The sequence below is a fragment of the Watersipora subatra genome, chromosome 1, assembly GCF_963576615.1.
Source record: "Watersipora subatra chromosome 1, tzWatSuba1.1, whole genome shotgun sequence".
In the NCBI taxonomy this organism is placed as follows: Eukaryota; Metazoa; Bryozoa; class Gymnolaemata; order Cheilostomatida; family Watersiporidae; genus Watersipora; species Watersipora subatra.
In genome coordinates, this window is record NC_088708.1 from 50,744,191 (window position 1) to 50,758,052 (window position 13,862).

Below are 13,862 nucleotides of genomic sequence, written 5' to 3' on the forward strand. Positions count from 1 at the left end.
CATCATTAAGTATGTATTACTATTAAACCTAACATCATTAAGTATGTATTACTATTAAACCTAACATCATCAAGTATGTATTACTATTAAACCTAACATCATCAAGTATGTATTACTATTAAACCTAACATCATCAAGTATGTATTACTAGTAAACCTAACATCATTAAGTATGTATTACTATTAAACCTAACATCATTTAGTATGTGTTACTATTGAACCTAACATCATTAAGTATGTATTACTATTGAACCTAACATCATCAAGTATGTATTACTAGTAAACCTAACATCATTGAGTATGTATTACTATTAAACCTAACATCATTTAGTATGTATTACTATTAAACCTATAACATCATTAAGTATGTATTACTATTAAGCCTATAACATCATTAAGTATGTATTACTATTAAACCTAACATCATTAAGTATGTATTACTATTAAACCTAACATCATCAAGTATGTATTACTATTAAACCTAACATCATCAAGTATGTATTACTAGTAAACCTAACATCATTAAGTATGTATTACTATTAAACCTAACATCATTTAGTATGTGTTACTATTGAACCTAACATCATTAAGTATGTATTACTATTAAACCTAACATCATCAAGTATGTATTACTATTAAACCTAACATCATCAAGTATGTATTACTAGTAAACCTAACATCATTAAGTATGTATTACTATCAAATCTTACATCATTAAGTATGTGTTACTATTGAACCTAACATCATTAAGTATGTATTACTATTAAGCCTATAACATCATTAAGTATGTATTACTATTAAACCTAACATCATTAAGTATGTATTACTATTAAACCTAACATCATCAAGTATGTATTACTATTAAACCTAACATCATCAAGTATGTATTACTAGTAAACCTATAACATCATTAAGTATGTATTACTATCAAATCTTACATCATTAAGTATGTGTTACTATTGAACCTAACATCATTAAGTATGTATTACTAGTAAACCTAACATCATCAAGTATGTATTACTATTAAACCTAACATCATCAAGTATGTATTACTATTAAACCTAACATCATCAAGTATGTATTACTAGTAAACCTATAACATCATTAAGTATGTATTACTATTAAACCTAACATCATTAAGTATGTATTACTATCAAATCTTACATCATTAAGTATGTGTTACTATTAACCCTAACATCATTAAGTATGTATTACTATTGAACCTAACATCCTCAAGTATGTGATACTATTTTACCTAATATCCAAGTTAGTTTTGCTAATGCAATACTGTAACAATTTGGGATAATACCTCAGCAAATTGTTCTGTTTGTGGTAATTGAAGTTATTGCTACTTACAGTGTTTACATATGTTTTTAATTAATATATCATTTTTTCATGGTTTGGTCATGCTTCATTGTTATTCTGTTTATATACAAAGTACTTTAGATTCACTTACTTATTTACTAGTTTCGTTGCCAGACTGTCGACCACCATGTTTACACTTCTAAGTGCAGCATTCAATGCCAGTTTAGGTCACCTAGTTGACAAGTAGCAGGTGTTAGCAGAAGAACTTTACCTCACTCAGCAGGGCTTTTTTTATTAATATTTTGTTTTTAAAATTGCTAGTGTACATTATGTATTACCCGCTTTTTGATTATATGACTTTTGGTATAAAATAAATTGAAATGGTTTTTTCGTTTTGCAATAGATTAAAATTATTTACACTATTGATAATAGGACATAGTTTTAATGATGTAAACAATTAACTTTTTATGCACACTTACAGAACCTATTGTTGTCAAAAACTGAAAAATGAATATTAAAAAACTGAATAATTGCATAGACATAGGCAAAGGTGCATAGTAGAGCTGTTCGATGTCTACCTGCACTATGCATTCAATTTCAGAGTTGTTTTCTCCTGAAAACTGAATGAAACCGAATCTTCAATTGTTACTTCGGTTTACTCATATTGGCATTATGAACTGCATCGAACCGAGATTTGTATACCGGTATTTATTAATAAATAGTAAACTAATAATTAATATTTGCAAAAAATGTTTAAGTAATGGTGAAAATTTTAATTATATTAATATTAATTAACCAATACAATTTGAAAATTTTTTTCTTCTTTAAAATTTAATGAATCAACATCAAATTGAGCCAATTGATTACGTAATTTAGAAACAATTGAATAAATATGAATAAAAAAATTACACTATACTCAGGACAAATACAATCAATGAAGATTAATACCATAATAAGATATTACAAATATAAGTCTCTTAACTACAAAACATCACATGAGTTTATTTGGCAAGAGTCAAGACTATCGCTACAATTTGGATGAAAAAAACTCTTAGCTCATTTGCTGACCGATCGATGCTCTCACGAAAAATTGCTTAGGAAACTGCTGCGTGGGCATGCGCAAACACTGAATCGAATCGTGATGTAAAATTCGGTTGATACGCAGTTGTCTTCTCCTTCTGAATCGATGAACCGAGAGAGAACAACTATCAAAAAACCGAATTCACTCGAATCGTTATCCAGCACTAGTGTATAGACAACTGCACCATTTATCACCGTCTGGCCAAAGGCAGACTAAAAAAGGTAAATGTGACTTTGGTTTTGGTTTAAATCAGACTGAAGTATTTATTACTTTTTACTAGAGCTGCACAACGATTATAAAAATTAATCACGATTAATAACTGGTATGAACCAGTTAATCTTCGATTAATTTTAGAATTAGTTTAGCAAAAACCTGCATATTCAAAAACAAATAATACAGGTACATATAAATTAATTATATTTGAGACAATTGTTAGCAGGAGTGCATGTTATGTACAACGTACATATAATAAGTTACAATGTAATAATTATTATAAGTATGAAAACAGTCTATGAAAGTCTATAATTGAGTCAGCCAAGAGTTGAGGCAGCACAGTTTATTCACATTATCCAAATAAAGAGATACCCTCTTCCTACGTACAATATTGCCAGCTTTAGAGAATAGCCACTCGCAGGGGACAGTAGTAGTAAATATTGTCTGCGACAGCTGGTGATGATTTTTGCGCGGTAGGATGAGAATTAGTTACATTATCTTTTAATGATGATGTGCTGTGGTAGTAGGCAAATTCTTTCTGGCATGTATTGCACTTCGCTTTCTTGTTGTGTTGGATCCTGCGACCAACACGTAGAGGCGACTAGGTCGGCTTACTCTACCGGTCTGCATTCACTCTTCACAGGGGCTGTGTAAGGGTTGCCCGTGACCAACACGCGGAGGCGACTAGGTCGACTTACACCACCGGTCCACATCAACCACCTTACAACAGGAATTGCTCCCTGAGTGGTACTATACTGGTTCGACAAGGTCGACCTGAGGTCGACGGGGTCGACAGTGTTTCTGTGGCTTTACTCCCAAAGTACAGTCCATAGACTGAGTCTTGGAGTAAAGTAAGTGCTCAGTGTGGTTCTGTTATTGCGCAAGTAACAGAAGAGTGTGGGTTCAAATGCAAGGCTTGTATTGAACAACGTAAATGAGCCGAGGCTCTGCCTTAAATACAGCTGAATATGTAAATAAGGTAGCAAAGGCCAGCCTCCTTTAGGGGCGTGGTTATATAAATGAAAAAGAGAATACAACTCCAAATGATATACAGAAAGGGAGATGGCAACATACGTTTCCATCACATTGTTTACACTTCTAACAACGTACGGAAATGCGCTAGCTAGTATGGAAGACATTTTTTCTGCTTTCATGTTCCAATAAAGTGTCAATCTTATATCACTTATCTTCTAAAGCTGAATTATGATTGTGATTTTTTGAAAAATGAAAATACATGTAGAATTTACTTTAAAAAAACTTTCTAAAACAAACAAAAAATAGACTGTGAGATACATGTATTAAATAATACTGAAATCGCTTTTCTTGCTATTACCTAGAAACATGTTGAACGGTTAAACAACTTGGCGCTTACGGCTAGATCGGCACGGTGCTTGTGCATTGTATAAACAAGTTTAGTGTTAGCGACTCACTTTGTGGTTTCATAGTTGAGTGCAAAATAATTGTGGTTGTATATAATTGATAAGAAAGTGCTGCTTGTCATAATACTTATTTGTTAGTAAATTAAATGGTGGTAACCTGCTATGTTAATGCTATATATTGAACAATACAAAGGCACCACATCATGATCACCACCTCGGTTTTAATTGAAGATTAATTGGCTCAACTCAGTTAATCGTGTATTTGTAATGACCGTGTTAATCGCTTAATTAACGCGATCATTGTGCAGCTCTACTTTTTACAGTTGGTAGAATTCCTGTGTCTCTTACCCACCTGCTCACTGCAAGCTAATTACAAAGATACATAGTTGATAACACTTTTACAGGAATTCAGACTCTGGCCATAAAGTAAATCAGTGGCAGATTCTTATAGTTGCTGTCAGGCCATGTTAAGCTGACAAACAAAACTTAACCAAGTTTTCCCTCATAAAGATGCATATCGTGAAGGAGGATACTTTGACTCGGTTTAGACCAACTCGTGGCAACTCGGAACAACCTGGGTCAGCTCGGCCTGGGTCATACATAGGAAGGCACTCCTGCTAGCAAAGATTCGTATAAAAGGCACAGGCAAAACAAGAAGGATCAGAGCCTATTTGTGCCATCTTTGGACCTGCTGAATGTCCTGTTCTATGATCATACATATAGCAAATACATGTATTAAACTCAAAGTGCACAGAGTTAATCTTGCATGTGGAGCTAGTAAAGATGACAGCACAAATCCTTTGCAATATTTGGTAATTGTTCGTAAAATATTCAATGCTTACATGTCGTAGTCCTAGTTCGCTAGAGCAGGTAAAGCTTGTTGTATGTTATAATAATCAAAAGAGAGCATTATGTATTGGTACATAGTTTTTTCCTGACCACATATTTTATATGACATAACAGAAACTTTGGCCGATAATTTGTTTATGAAAGTTTTTGCTTCAGTGAAACCATCAGAAATCTGTGATCATTATTCTAGCCAATCAGCATGTTCCTGAAGAGAGGCAGTTATATAATTTACTTTTGTGCTGTTTGTAATATAGTGTTTACCAGTTTATCGCTTGATATTCATATTGTCTTTTGCTTCTTATGTAGCGAACCCGAAAATCAGTGGATCGTAAAAAACTTACTACCAACTGAATTACCGGGAAATGTCTGGATCGGATTCACAATGTTGCCCAAGGCCAAAAGTTTCAGTTGGGTTGATGGAAGCCTTGTCATATATACCAACTGGAGCAACGACCAGCCAAAAACTAATGCTGGATCTCAGGCTTGCACTGCTATTGAGCTTGGTATGATCGTTAGTCCAATTTCTCTGGCTTTTCTCCAATATTTAAATATCTACGTTGATTTTTTCACACCGATCAGTTCAAATCTTGCAAATTATTTGCTCATTGGTTCATTTGTAGGGCTAAAGCAATTGCAGTAATATAGCATAATGCTAATATTTGCTGTCACTATGCATATCCAGCCTGCTAGAATGAACAAATACATGTAGATTGACTAATATAATTTCTCTTTTTGCATTTGAAGGTCATAATGTGCTTCCTGTATTCTCCAATACTGTTATTGATGATTCGTTAGCATTATGTATTTAATATGGATCATAAGAAATTTGGAATAACAACAAAATTTGTGCAGCTATTTGCAGGTTATTGACATCTCCATGTACGTGGATAGCTGCGTAAAAGTTGTCACTATTCCAAATTGCTTGTGATCTATATTAAATATATAATGCTAAAAAAACTTCAATAACAGTATTTGAGAATACAGGAAGACATCATGACTTTTGAAGAAAAAAGGAGAATTTCATTAGTCAATCTAAATGTATTGGTCAATTCTAGCAGGCTGGATATGCATAGTGACAGCAAACATTAGCATTACGCAATACTACTGCAATTGCATTAACCCTAATCTTTAAAGGTTTACTACAAATGAACCAGTGAGAGGATAACTGGCAAGGTAATTTGCAGGTCATTGACACCTCCATGTATGTGAAGTTATATGTGAATTGCTAGGTGAAGGACTCCTTATCTGTATTTGTCTACCTGATTATAGCATTTCTGTGTCAATTCCATCAATTAACCAGTTTATTTTAGCAAAATTGTACCTCTTACTCAATTTTCAGATGACCAATCAGCTACCTTTGGTGAATGGTCAACCCAGTACTGCTTTTCTAAAAGGGCTTTCATTTGTAAGATGGATGCTAATATGAAGATAGAGGCTCCTGTTGGTACTCCAATCACCAATGGTTCATTATGTCATTTTCCATTCACCTACGTTGGCCAGACCTTTCTCAACTGTACAACCGCTGGTAAACCATTTCTCTGGTGCGCAACTACAGCCAACTATACTGAGGATGGATCATTTGCTCTTTGCAGTGAGTTCATATACATCGATTGTGGATCATGTTGCACGATGTACAGCACTTAGTGTACGCTCATTTGTTTAAGATGATTTAACATGATTTCAATTGTTTGAAATCTAAAATTTGTTTTGAAATGTTGAACAAGTGTTTAACATTTAATTTGAATGCTTGAAAACAGTAGTAGTTTACTGTGGAAAGTGAACTTTTTACATAGCTTCAATTATCTACTACAAAACAAACCAACCATGCTTTCAATAAGGAAGGTACTGCAATGCACTCAAATATAACGGAGTTGTCATTTTGGATCAGCTGGGGAGACAACTCCTAATTTAGAGTTCGGTTTCGCAAGTTTTTAAAGCGCTTAATAAAGCAGAGTATTTTTACCCAATTCCAGTGAATTTCATACAAGCAATAATGCAGCTACAGGTATCTTTATTAAACTCTCAAATGATTTTTTTATCCAGCTGAGGATATTTTCTCACCCAAACCTTTCGTTGCATCAAACTACATATTTAATCACATGTTATTATTCAATAGATGCTCTATTATTGTTATTGGCTATATTTGGACCACTTCAAAATTAATTTGGGCTCATCAATAATTATTCGTAGACTGAAATTATATCTTAGCAATATTATGTAATGCATACTTTATTTTAATGCGCGACCATGATACAAGCTTAGTTTGTGTATGCTGTTGCCTTGGCTTAAAGGATGGGCCAAATGTATAGCCAATGACTAATGTTGATATTTCTGTCACTACACACATTGAGGCTACTAAACAACACATCATAGTAGCAAATACATGTAGACTGGCATATGAAATTTTTTTCTCTTGTAAAGGCTCTGATGTCCTTGCTGTATTCTTCAATACTGCCACTGAAGTTTAACACTATTTAATATGGATCATAGGCAACCCGTGAGAGCAACAAGTTTTATGAAGCTATAGTTTTGCTCAAGAGAGAAAGGATACTCATTAGCGATGGAAACAGCCAAGTGCAAAAATCCTCCAAATTTATGACGTGAATCATACTACAGTTGTGCCTCCACATACGAGTTTAATGCATTCTGGGACTGATTTCTTATGTCAATGTTCTCGTATTTCAATGCAATATTTTCTATATAAAATAATTGAATACAAATTAATCTGTTCCTACGCTATGGAAAACCACCTAAAAACAAAATATTACAATAGAAAAATGTGTTTTTGGTTGTTGAAATTCATTACCTACTCTTACAAAGTAACAACTACCTATTTAGTTGTTATGGTCTGCAATAAAATGTAACATTACTATGTACACTACCGTATGGAGTTTTTATCATTGAGATAGACGTAGTGACTAACCGCAGTGTAAGAGTGACTTGACAGCAATTCATTCAGTATGCTAGGCTTTTGTAATGCTACGTAATGTATAGTAAACTTTGAACTGAATTTAAATGAATTTAGCCTACTAAACAGACACAGCTAAGTTTTAATCTTTTACTAAACTTAACTTTAATTTTGTTTTCTTCTTAATTTTGAATTATCCATTTTCAACTTAGCCCTGTCTGCGTCGTTTTCACTACCACTTTTAGCCAATCTTTTTGAAACTTTTTTCAAACTGATTTGACGAAAAAGACCAATCTATGCTGTTTTTGAAAATTGGCTCTCACATACATGTATTTGGCCATTTAGAGACCTTCCTAACTAGCTAGTATGCTCATATCTTAAAGAGTTCTCGTATCTCAAGGCAGAAACTTGCTGAAAATTTTGCTCGTATCTCGATTTTTTCATACGTTGGTGCACTCGTATGTCGAGGTATGACGGTATAGAAAAAATTACGTTCAACTTATTTAGTTGGCTAAAGGATTTTTTGAAAGGTTTCATAAATCATTCAAATATACACCAGCAACCTTTATATATCTGCTACAAGTGACAACATCTTTATCCATATATATTTACAGTGGTTTGTGTGAGATCCTGTTGTTACCATCTTTCAAAGGCAGATCTTAACTGAAGCATGCATTCATTAAAAATGAATAAATTGGAATCGATATTATGTTCTTTGAAATTGACTATTTACATAATCACAGATAATTTACAAATCGCAGATGTCCTATCTCTACTGGCGTAAGGCAGAATGTTCATTTCAGCACCACTGATCAAAAATGCTTTGTTAATGCGTCACCAACTCATTGGCTATGCGTCACCAACTCATTGGCTATGCGTCACCAACTCATTGGCTATGCGTCACCAACTCATTGGCTATGCGTCACCAACTCATTGGCTATGCGTCACCAACTCATTGGCTATGCGTCACCAACTCATTGGCTATGCGTCACCAACTCATTGGCTATGCGTCACCAACTCATTGGCTATGCGTCACCATCTCATTGGCTATGCGTCACCAACTCATTGGCTATGCGTCACCAACTCATTGGCTATGCTTCACCAACTCATTGGCTATGCGTCACCAACTCATTGGCTATGCGTCACCAACTCATTGGCTATGTGTCACCAACTCATTGGCTATGCGTCACCAACTCATTGGCTATGCGTCACCAACTCATTGGCTATGCGTCACCAACTCATTAGCTATGCGTCACCAACTCATTGGCTATGCGTCACCAACTCATTAGCTATGCGTCACCAACTCATTGGCTATGCGAAACATGCATTTCTTCAGTGTATGTAAGCATGTCTATAGTTGAATGCTTGTCGTTTTCTACCTTTACTGTAAGATTTTCTTAGACTTATTCTGTAATAACCACGACATTAATTCAATGCTCTGGTTTTCTTAGATCCGTATTCTTGTCCAATTGGATGGGAGATGCACCAGAAGATGTGCTACTTCTTTTCCTTGGCTAAAGACAGAAGATCATGGACATCTGCAGAGCAAGAATGCGGGAACAAAGGCTCAGACCTGGCATATATCGACTCTCCTGCAGTAGAGACTTTCATAACTGGTCAGTTTGGAAGCCATTCTTTTCTTGCATTAGAAAAGATAACTTGCTATATGTTATATTATGATATATTGTATATTATGCGATTCGCAATTAGCCTAAATTCTACTAGTTATCATCATTGCGCAGCCTACCACATTTGCCATATTAAGCTCACATATACTGTAAATATATATATATATATATATATATATGTACATATATGTACATATATATATATATATATCTATTGTATATGTACACCTTATATATTCTGTGTATAGATACCGTATACATATATATACCATATATATATACTGTATATATACCGTATATATATGGTATCGTAAGTCTTCATGCTCATGCCGCGTGGCCTGTGCTCACAAGCAGATGACTCACAAAGGAAAAAATAACCCTCTAACAAGCCGTCTGTGGTATCTACATGTAGCTGCCCTTACCAACAAGCCGCATTTGCCCACAGACTGCGGCTAACGACATAGGTTTTGTCGCCCTTGGCCCCTTCGGGAATAGGAATGTTGAGACGGACTTCGATATACCCCCGTCCTTTTGAATAAGAAAGCAGGCTACATCAGTACATGTGAAAAGAATTTTATTTTACTTCCAAGTTCGAATTAAAATTCCTGAACCCTTGTATCAAGAACTAACTTGCCCTGTCTCAACTAGATTTTTATTGCACTGTTAGAGGGCTTCATGTTCACGGAAAGATGCCGGTCAAGAATGAAAAGGTGTTAATAACCTATAACTGTGGTGAATTAAACGAACCTCAGCATCTTCATAAATAGAAGTTTTGTTGGGAATTTAAATTTATTTTTTTTAAAATACAAAAAAGCACCCAAGAAATTTAATGTCATGAAATCAAACTAAATAAAATCTTCACTGATAATTTGAACAAGATTGTGAGGTTAGCTTATCCGTTTATCATGAATGCGATTCTATGGTTATAGCGCGAGAGCTGAGCAGAGTCTGCAATTATCGAGAAACAGCCCTGGGCCCCACATAAGTTCTAAAAGAGTGGCCTTAGCCGTGGTCTATGACCTTGAACCAGAAATCGCGCTCATTGACAAGCCGCGCAACTGGAGCATGAAGACTTACGGCATATAGCTTTTTATGCGCAATAGACGAGAAGTTACGAGCGTCGATCAATTGTAAGATCAGATTACCTCAATGATGCTATCAAGTAGTATGCTGTAAATCTGCGAATTTGTAAGTTATATAACAATAATCTATCAAATGCTACAAATATCTATTCGTGATTGAGTGATACAATCGAACCATACTTATAATACCTGCAGAAACAAGAATTAAAATTTTTGAAACAAAAATATTTGCTTTATTTACTCAGTCAGTTGCGTGCTGATTGTTGCTTTCGATAGAACGGACATCTTCTGGCTGTTCAATACCTTCCACAGTGTCTTCTGACCTCAACTTTTCTTCTGAACTGCTGAACTATTCGAAATTAGCTTCCATACAATTTCTTTAGCAGAGCCAAACTTGTAAGCATTGTATTTCGGGCAAATGACGATAAACATTTAACCGGATGTGAGCCAAGCACACATTTTAGCCTAGCATTAGTCAATCATATGCCATCGTAAACGTAAATGGTTTTTCACATACATCGAAATTTCAAATTCGTATTAAACAAGGAACTACTATTAGCCTGATACAGTCATCAATTATTTCTATGAGGTTGCTTTCAAAGTTTTAGCCAAAAAACCGACAAGATTTGAAGTTGGAAAACGTACTTTGATATGAATAGAAGTGATGAAAGAATTAATTGTTATTGATGTAACCGAATCATTATTAGTACCATTTTTGGACACTTTCCTACTGATCAGTTGCCATGATGGGTTCATAAAGATCAAAAAATGTAAAAGTGGCGGTCAAATGGATGTGGCGTTCAATTAAAGGCTTAGCAGTATATGCATATATATGTATGCGGTATATATGTACGATATATACAATGTATGTACGGTATATATTTACAGTATGTATACATATATTTTTATCTATTTATATTTGTATTTATATGTGTATGTCGTCAGTACCCATGTTTTATATTTATATATACATATATATTTATATATATTTAGCTGTATAGTATGTATAGCGCCCTTTACCAGTCAGCTATATAGAAGTCTGAAGTTTGGTTTATCTGTCTATATACTTAGGAGCCCTTTGAATATACATGTATCTCAATCAATGTTAACTATAGCAAGTTCCTCACTGTGCATGTTTGAGGATGTGAAGACAGTGTTTTTGTATTTCTAGTTTTATTGTATCTGAAATATCTGTAGTTGGTCTGACTTTAGATAGAAATACATCTTAAATAGAAATGATTTAACTTAGATGTTTACAATACATTGATGTTTACGCTACTATTTAGATGTTTTAAAGCTATTTCCGCTGTATTAAATTGTATTTTAATCATGTTTACTGCTTTATTTATAGACAATATTGAGGATACATTTTGGATTGGCCTAAATGAACAGCAAGGTGAAGGCATATATAAATGGAGCAACAATTCTCGTCAAAGTTTGGTATGTGAGGGCCTTTTGACTATAAATTACTAATATTCAAGGCTTTCCACACACTGATTAGCAGACTATTATAAATAAATCTATTCAATTTATTACTCACTTGAAGATAAACTTGCTGAAAATTTGAGAAAAGTTAACCTGAAGTTTTTCATCATTTGCGATCTTTTTGATGTTTGAGGTGGTCAGACTGCCAGGATGTTTCAAGATTAAAATTAATAAAACTTGATCGTGATTAAAACGCTCAAATCAAGCAGAAATGTCATTATGACGTCTGTAGTTGCACGGACGGATATACTGACAGAATAGAGATGCGTAACACTGTAACTTGATCACAATACCCGATATCAACTATAGCAACGGTGGCAACTAGTGATTTCATTTTGCACATACGTTTCAATTGCAATCAAAGTTTGTAGATTTTAATCTTGAAACATCTTGGCAGTCAGATCACCTGAAATATAAAAAACAATCGCAAATGATAGAAAAATACCGATACTTTCTGATAAAAGCTATTAAATTTTTGTGCAGGTTCTTCTTCAATGGGCAGCTCATTATAGTGTTCAGCTCTTTTTTCAGTTGCACATACTTAACAGTTAAATTTAATTTTAAAATGTATCGGCGTTTTATTACAAAATTAATGGTTTTTTGTAAGGTTCATATTGTGGAAAATTAAAGATATACGCATGTAACCTTAACTTGATAAACACTTGAGGTGATTGCGAGTAGTTTTATGTAATCAACTTTTTTTGTTAGTTGGAATTTACTAACTGGGGTGCTGGTGAGCCGAAGAAAGGACTTAGGAAAGAAGGTTGCGTTTCGATTGTAAATGGACGATATGCAGATGCGCTACCTGGGCACTGGATAACAGAGAAATGCAGCCTGAAACAGAGATATGTGTGCATGACGACAGCTAGTAAGAACTTAATCTAGTTTCATTTTTAGTTTTTATTATAGTGATTCATTTTTAAATAAGAAATAAATAATTAATAATCTAGATACAGTAAATACTACTGTGATTAAATCACTAGTTAGCCATTAAGTTTAAAAAATGTGAAGGTGTTTATATTTTCGATGAAATGTACAAGTTATATCTATTTTGTGAGGCCTTATTGATCTAATTGTTATAAATCTCATATACTCAATGTGATTGTGTATATTTTATTATACTAGTATATGGTAGAACTGAAATAAATTATATTTTATATTGAGTTTTTTATTGGCCTTTCATATCACGTGATAACATAACGTGTCAAAAAAATAACCACATCGAGTTGAGTGCGTCATTGAAATATAGAGATTCCAACCTATATGGGGTTTTCGTGATGGCTACGATTAACTGTTCGTTTTTTTAGCTTTAAAAAAGTTGTAATCACATTTCCACATATTTTGCACCTACAACACAGCAGACTAAGACATGGTGAATCTTTTGATACCAAATTACTGTAATGTGAATTTTGTTGCAAGTCAACCTCTAAGTAATCATGTACATATGTGAAAGCTTGTATTATTGGTAAAAATGGTGTAGCTATAGTTTACATCTGTATACAGTATAGTATTGTTAACAAGTGGTTATTATTGTTATTTTAAGCTTTTTGTTTGACAGCATACACGGAGAGCTGGATTTCACATCCTACTACAGTACCAACCACAACCTCAACTAAAATACAAACTACAGTACCAACAACAGCACCAACTACAGTACCAACTACACTACCAACTACAGTACCAACTACAGTACCAACTACAGTACCAACAACAGTACCAACAACAGTACCAACTACAGTACCAACAACAGTACCAACTACAGTACCAACAACAGTACCAACCACAACCCCAACAACAACTAAATTATTTACACAGACCCATTCTAGCTTCGGCTCTTCAAGTAAGTCATATTACATGATAACATATGCATACTGCATAGAGTGAGTTGTACCGGAATTAGGCAGCTGTATTTTGAAGCAACATCTAATGGCGG

The 13,862-nt window shown here is 34.1% G+C and overlaps 1 protein-coding gene across 1 annotated transcript in view; it reads left to right on the forward strand.

The window, feature by feature from the left end:
• The first annotated feature begins 4,487 nt into the window (after positions 1–4,487).
• LOC137388591 (C-type mannose receptor 2-like) overlaps positions 4,488–13,862 on the forward strand; it is a 34,462-nt gene continuing 25,087 nt past the window's right edge. Inside the window, exons 1-7 of the mRNA XM_068075074.1 lie at positions 4,488–4,555; positions 5,133–5,329; positions 6,166–6,417; positions 8,538–9,071; positions 9,186–9,350; positions 11,796–11,884; positions 12,638–12,797. Coding sequence (XP_067931175.1) covers positions 4,488–4,555; positions 5,133–5,329; positions 6,166–6,417; positions 8,538–9,071; positions 9,186–9,350; positions 11,796–11,884; positions 12,638–12,797 — 1,465 coding nt within the window. The remainder of the gene's footprint in view (positions 4,556–5,132; positions 5,330–6,165; positions 6,418–8,537; positions 9,072–9,185; positions 9,351–11,795; positions 11,885–12,637; positions 12,798–13,862) is intronic.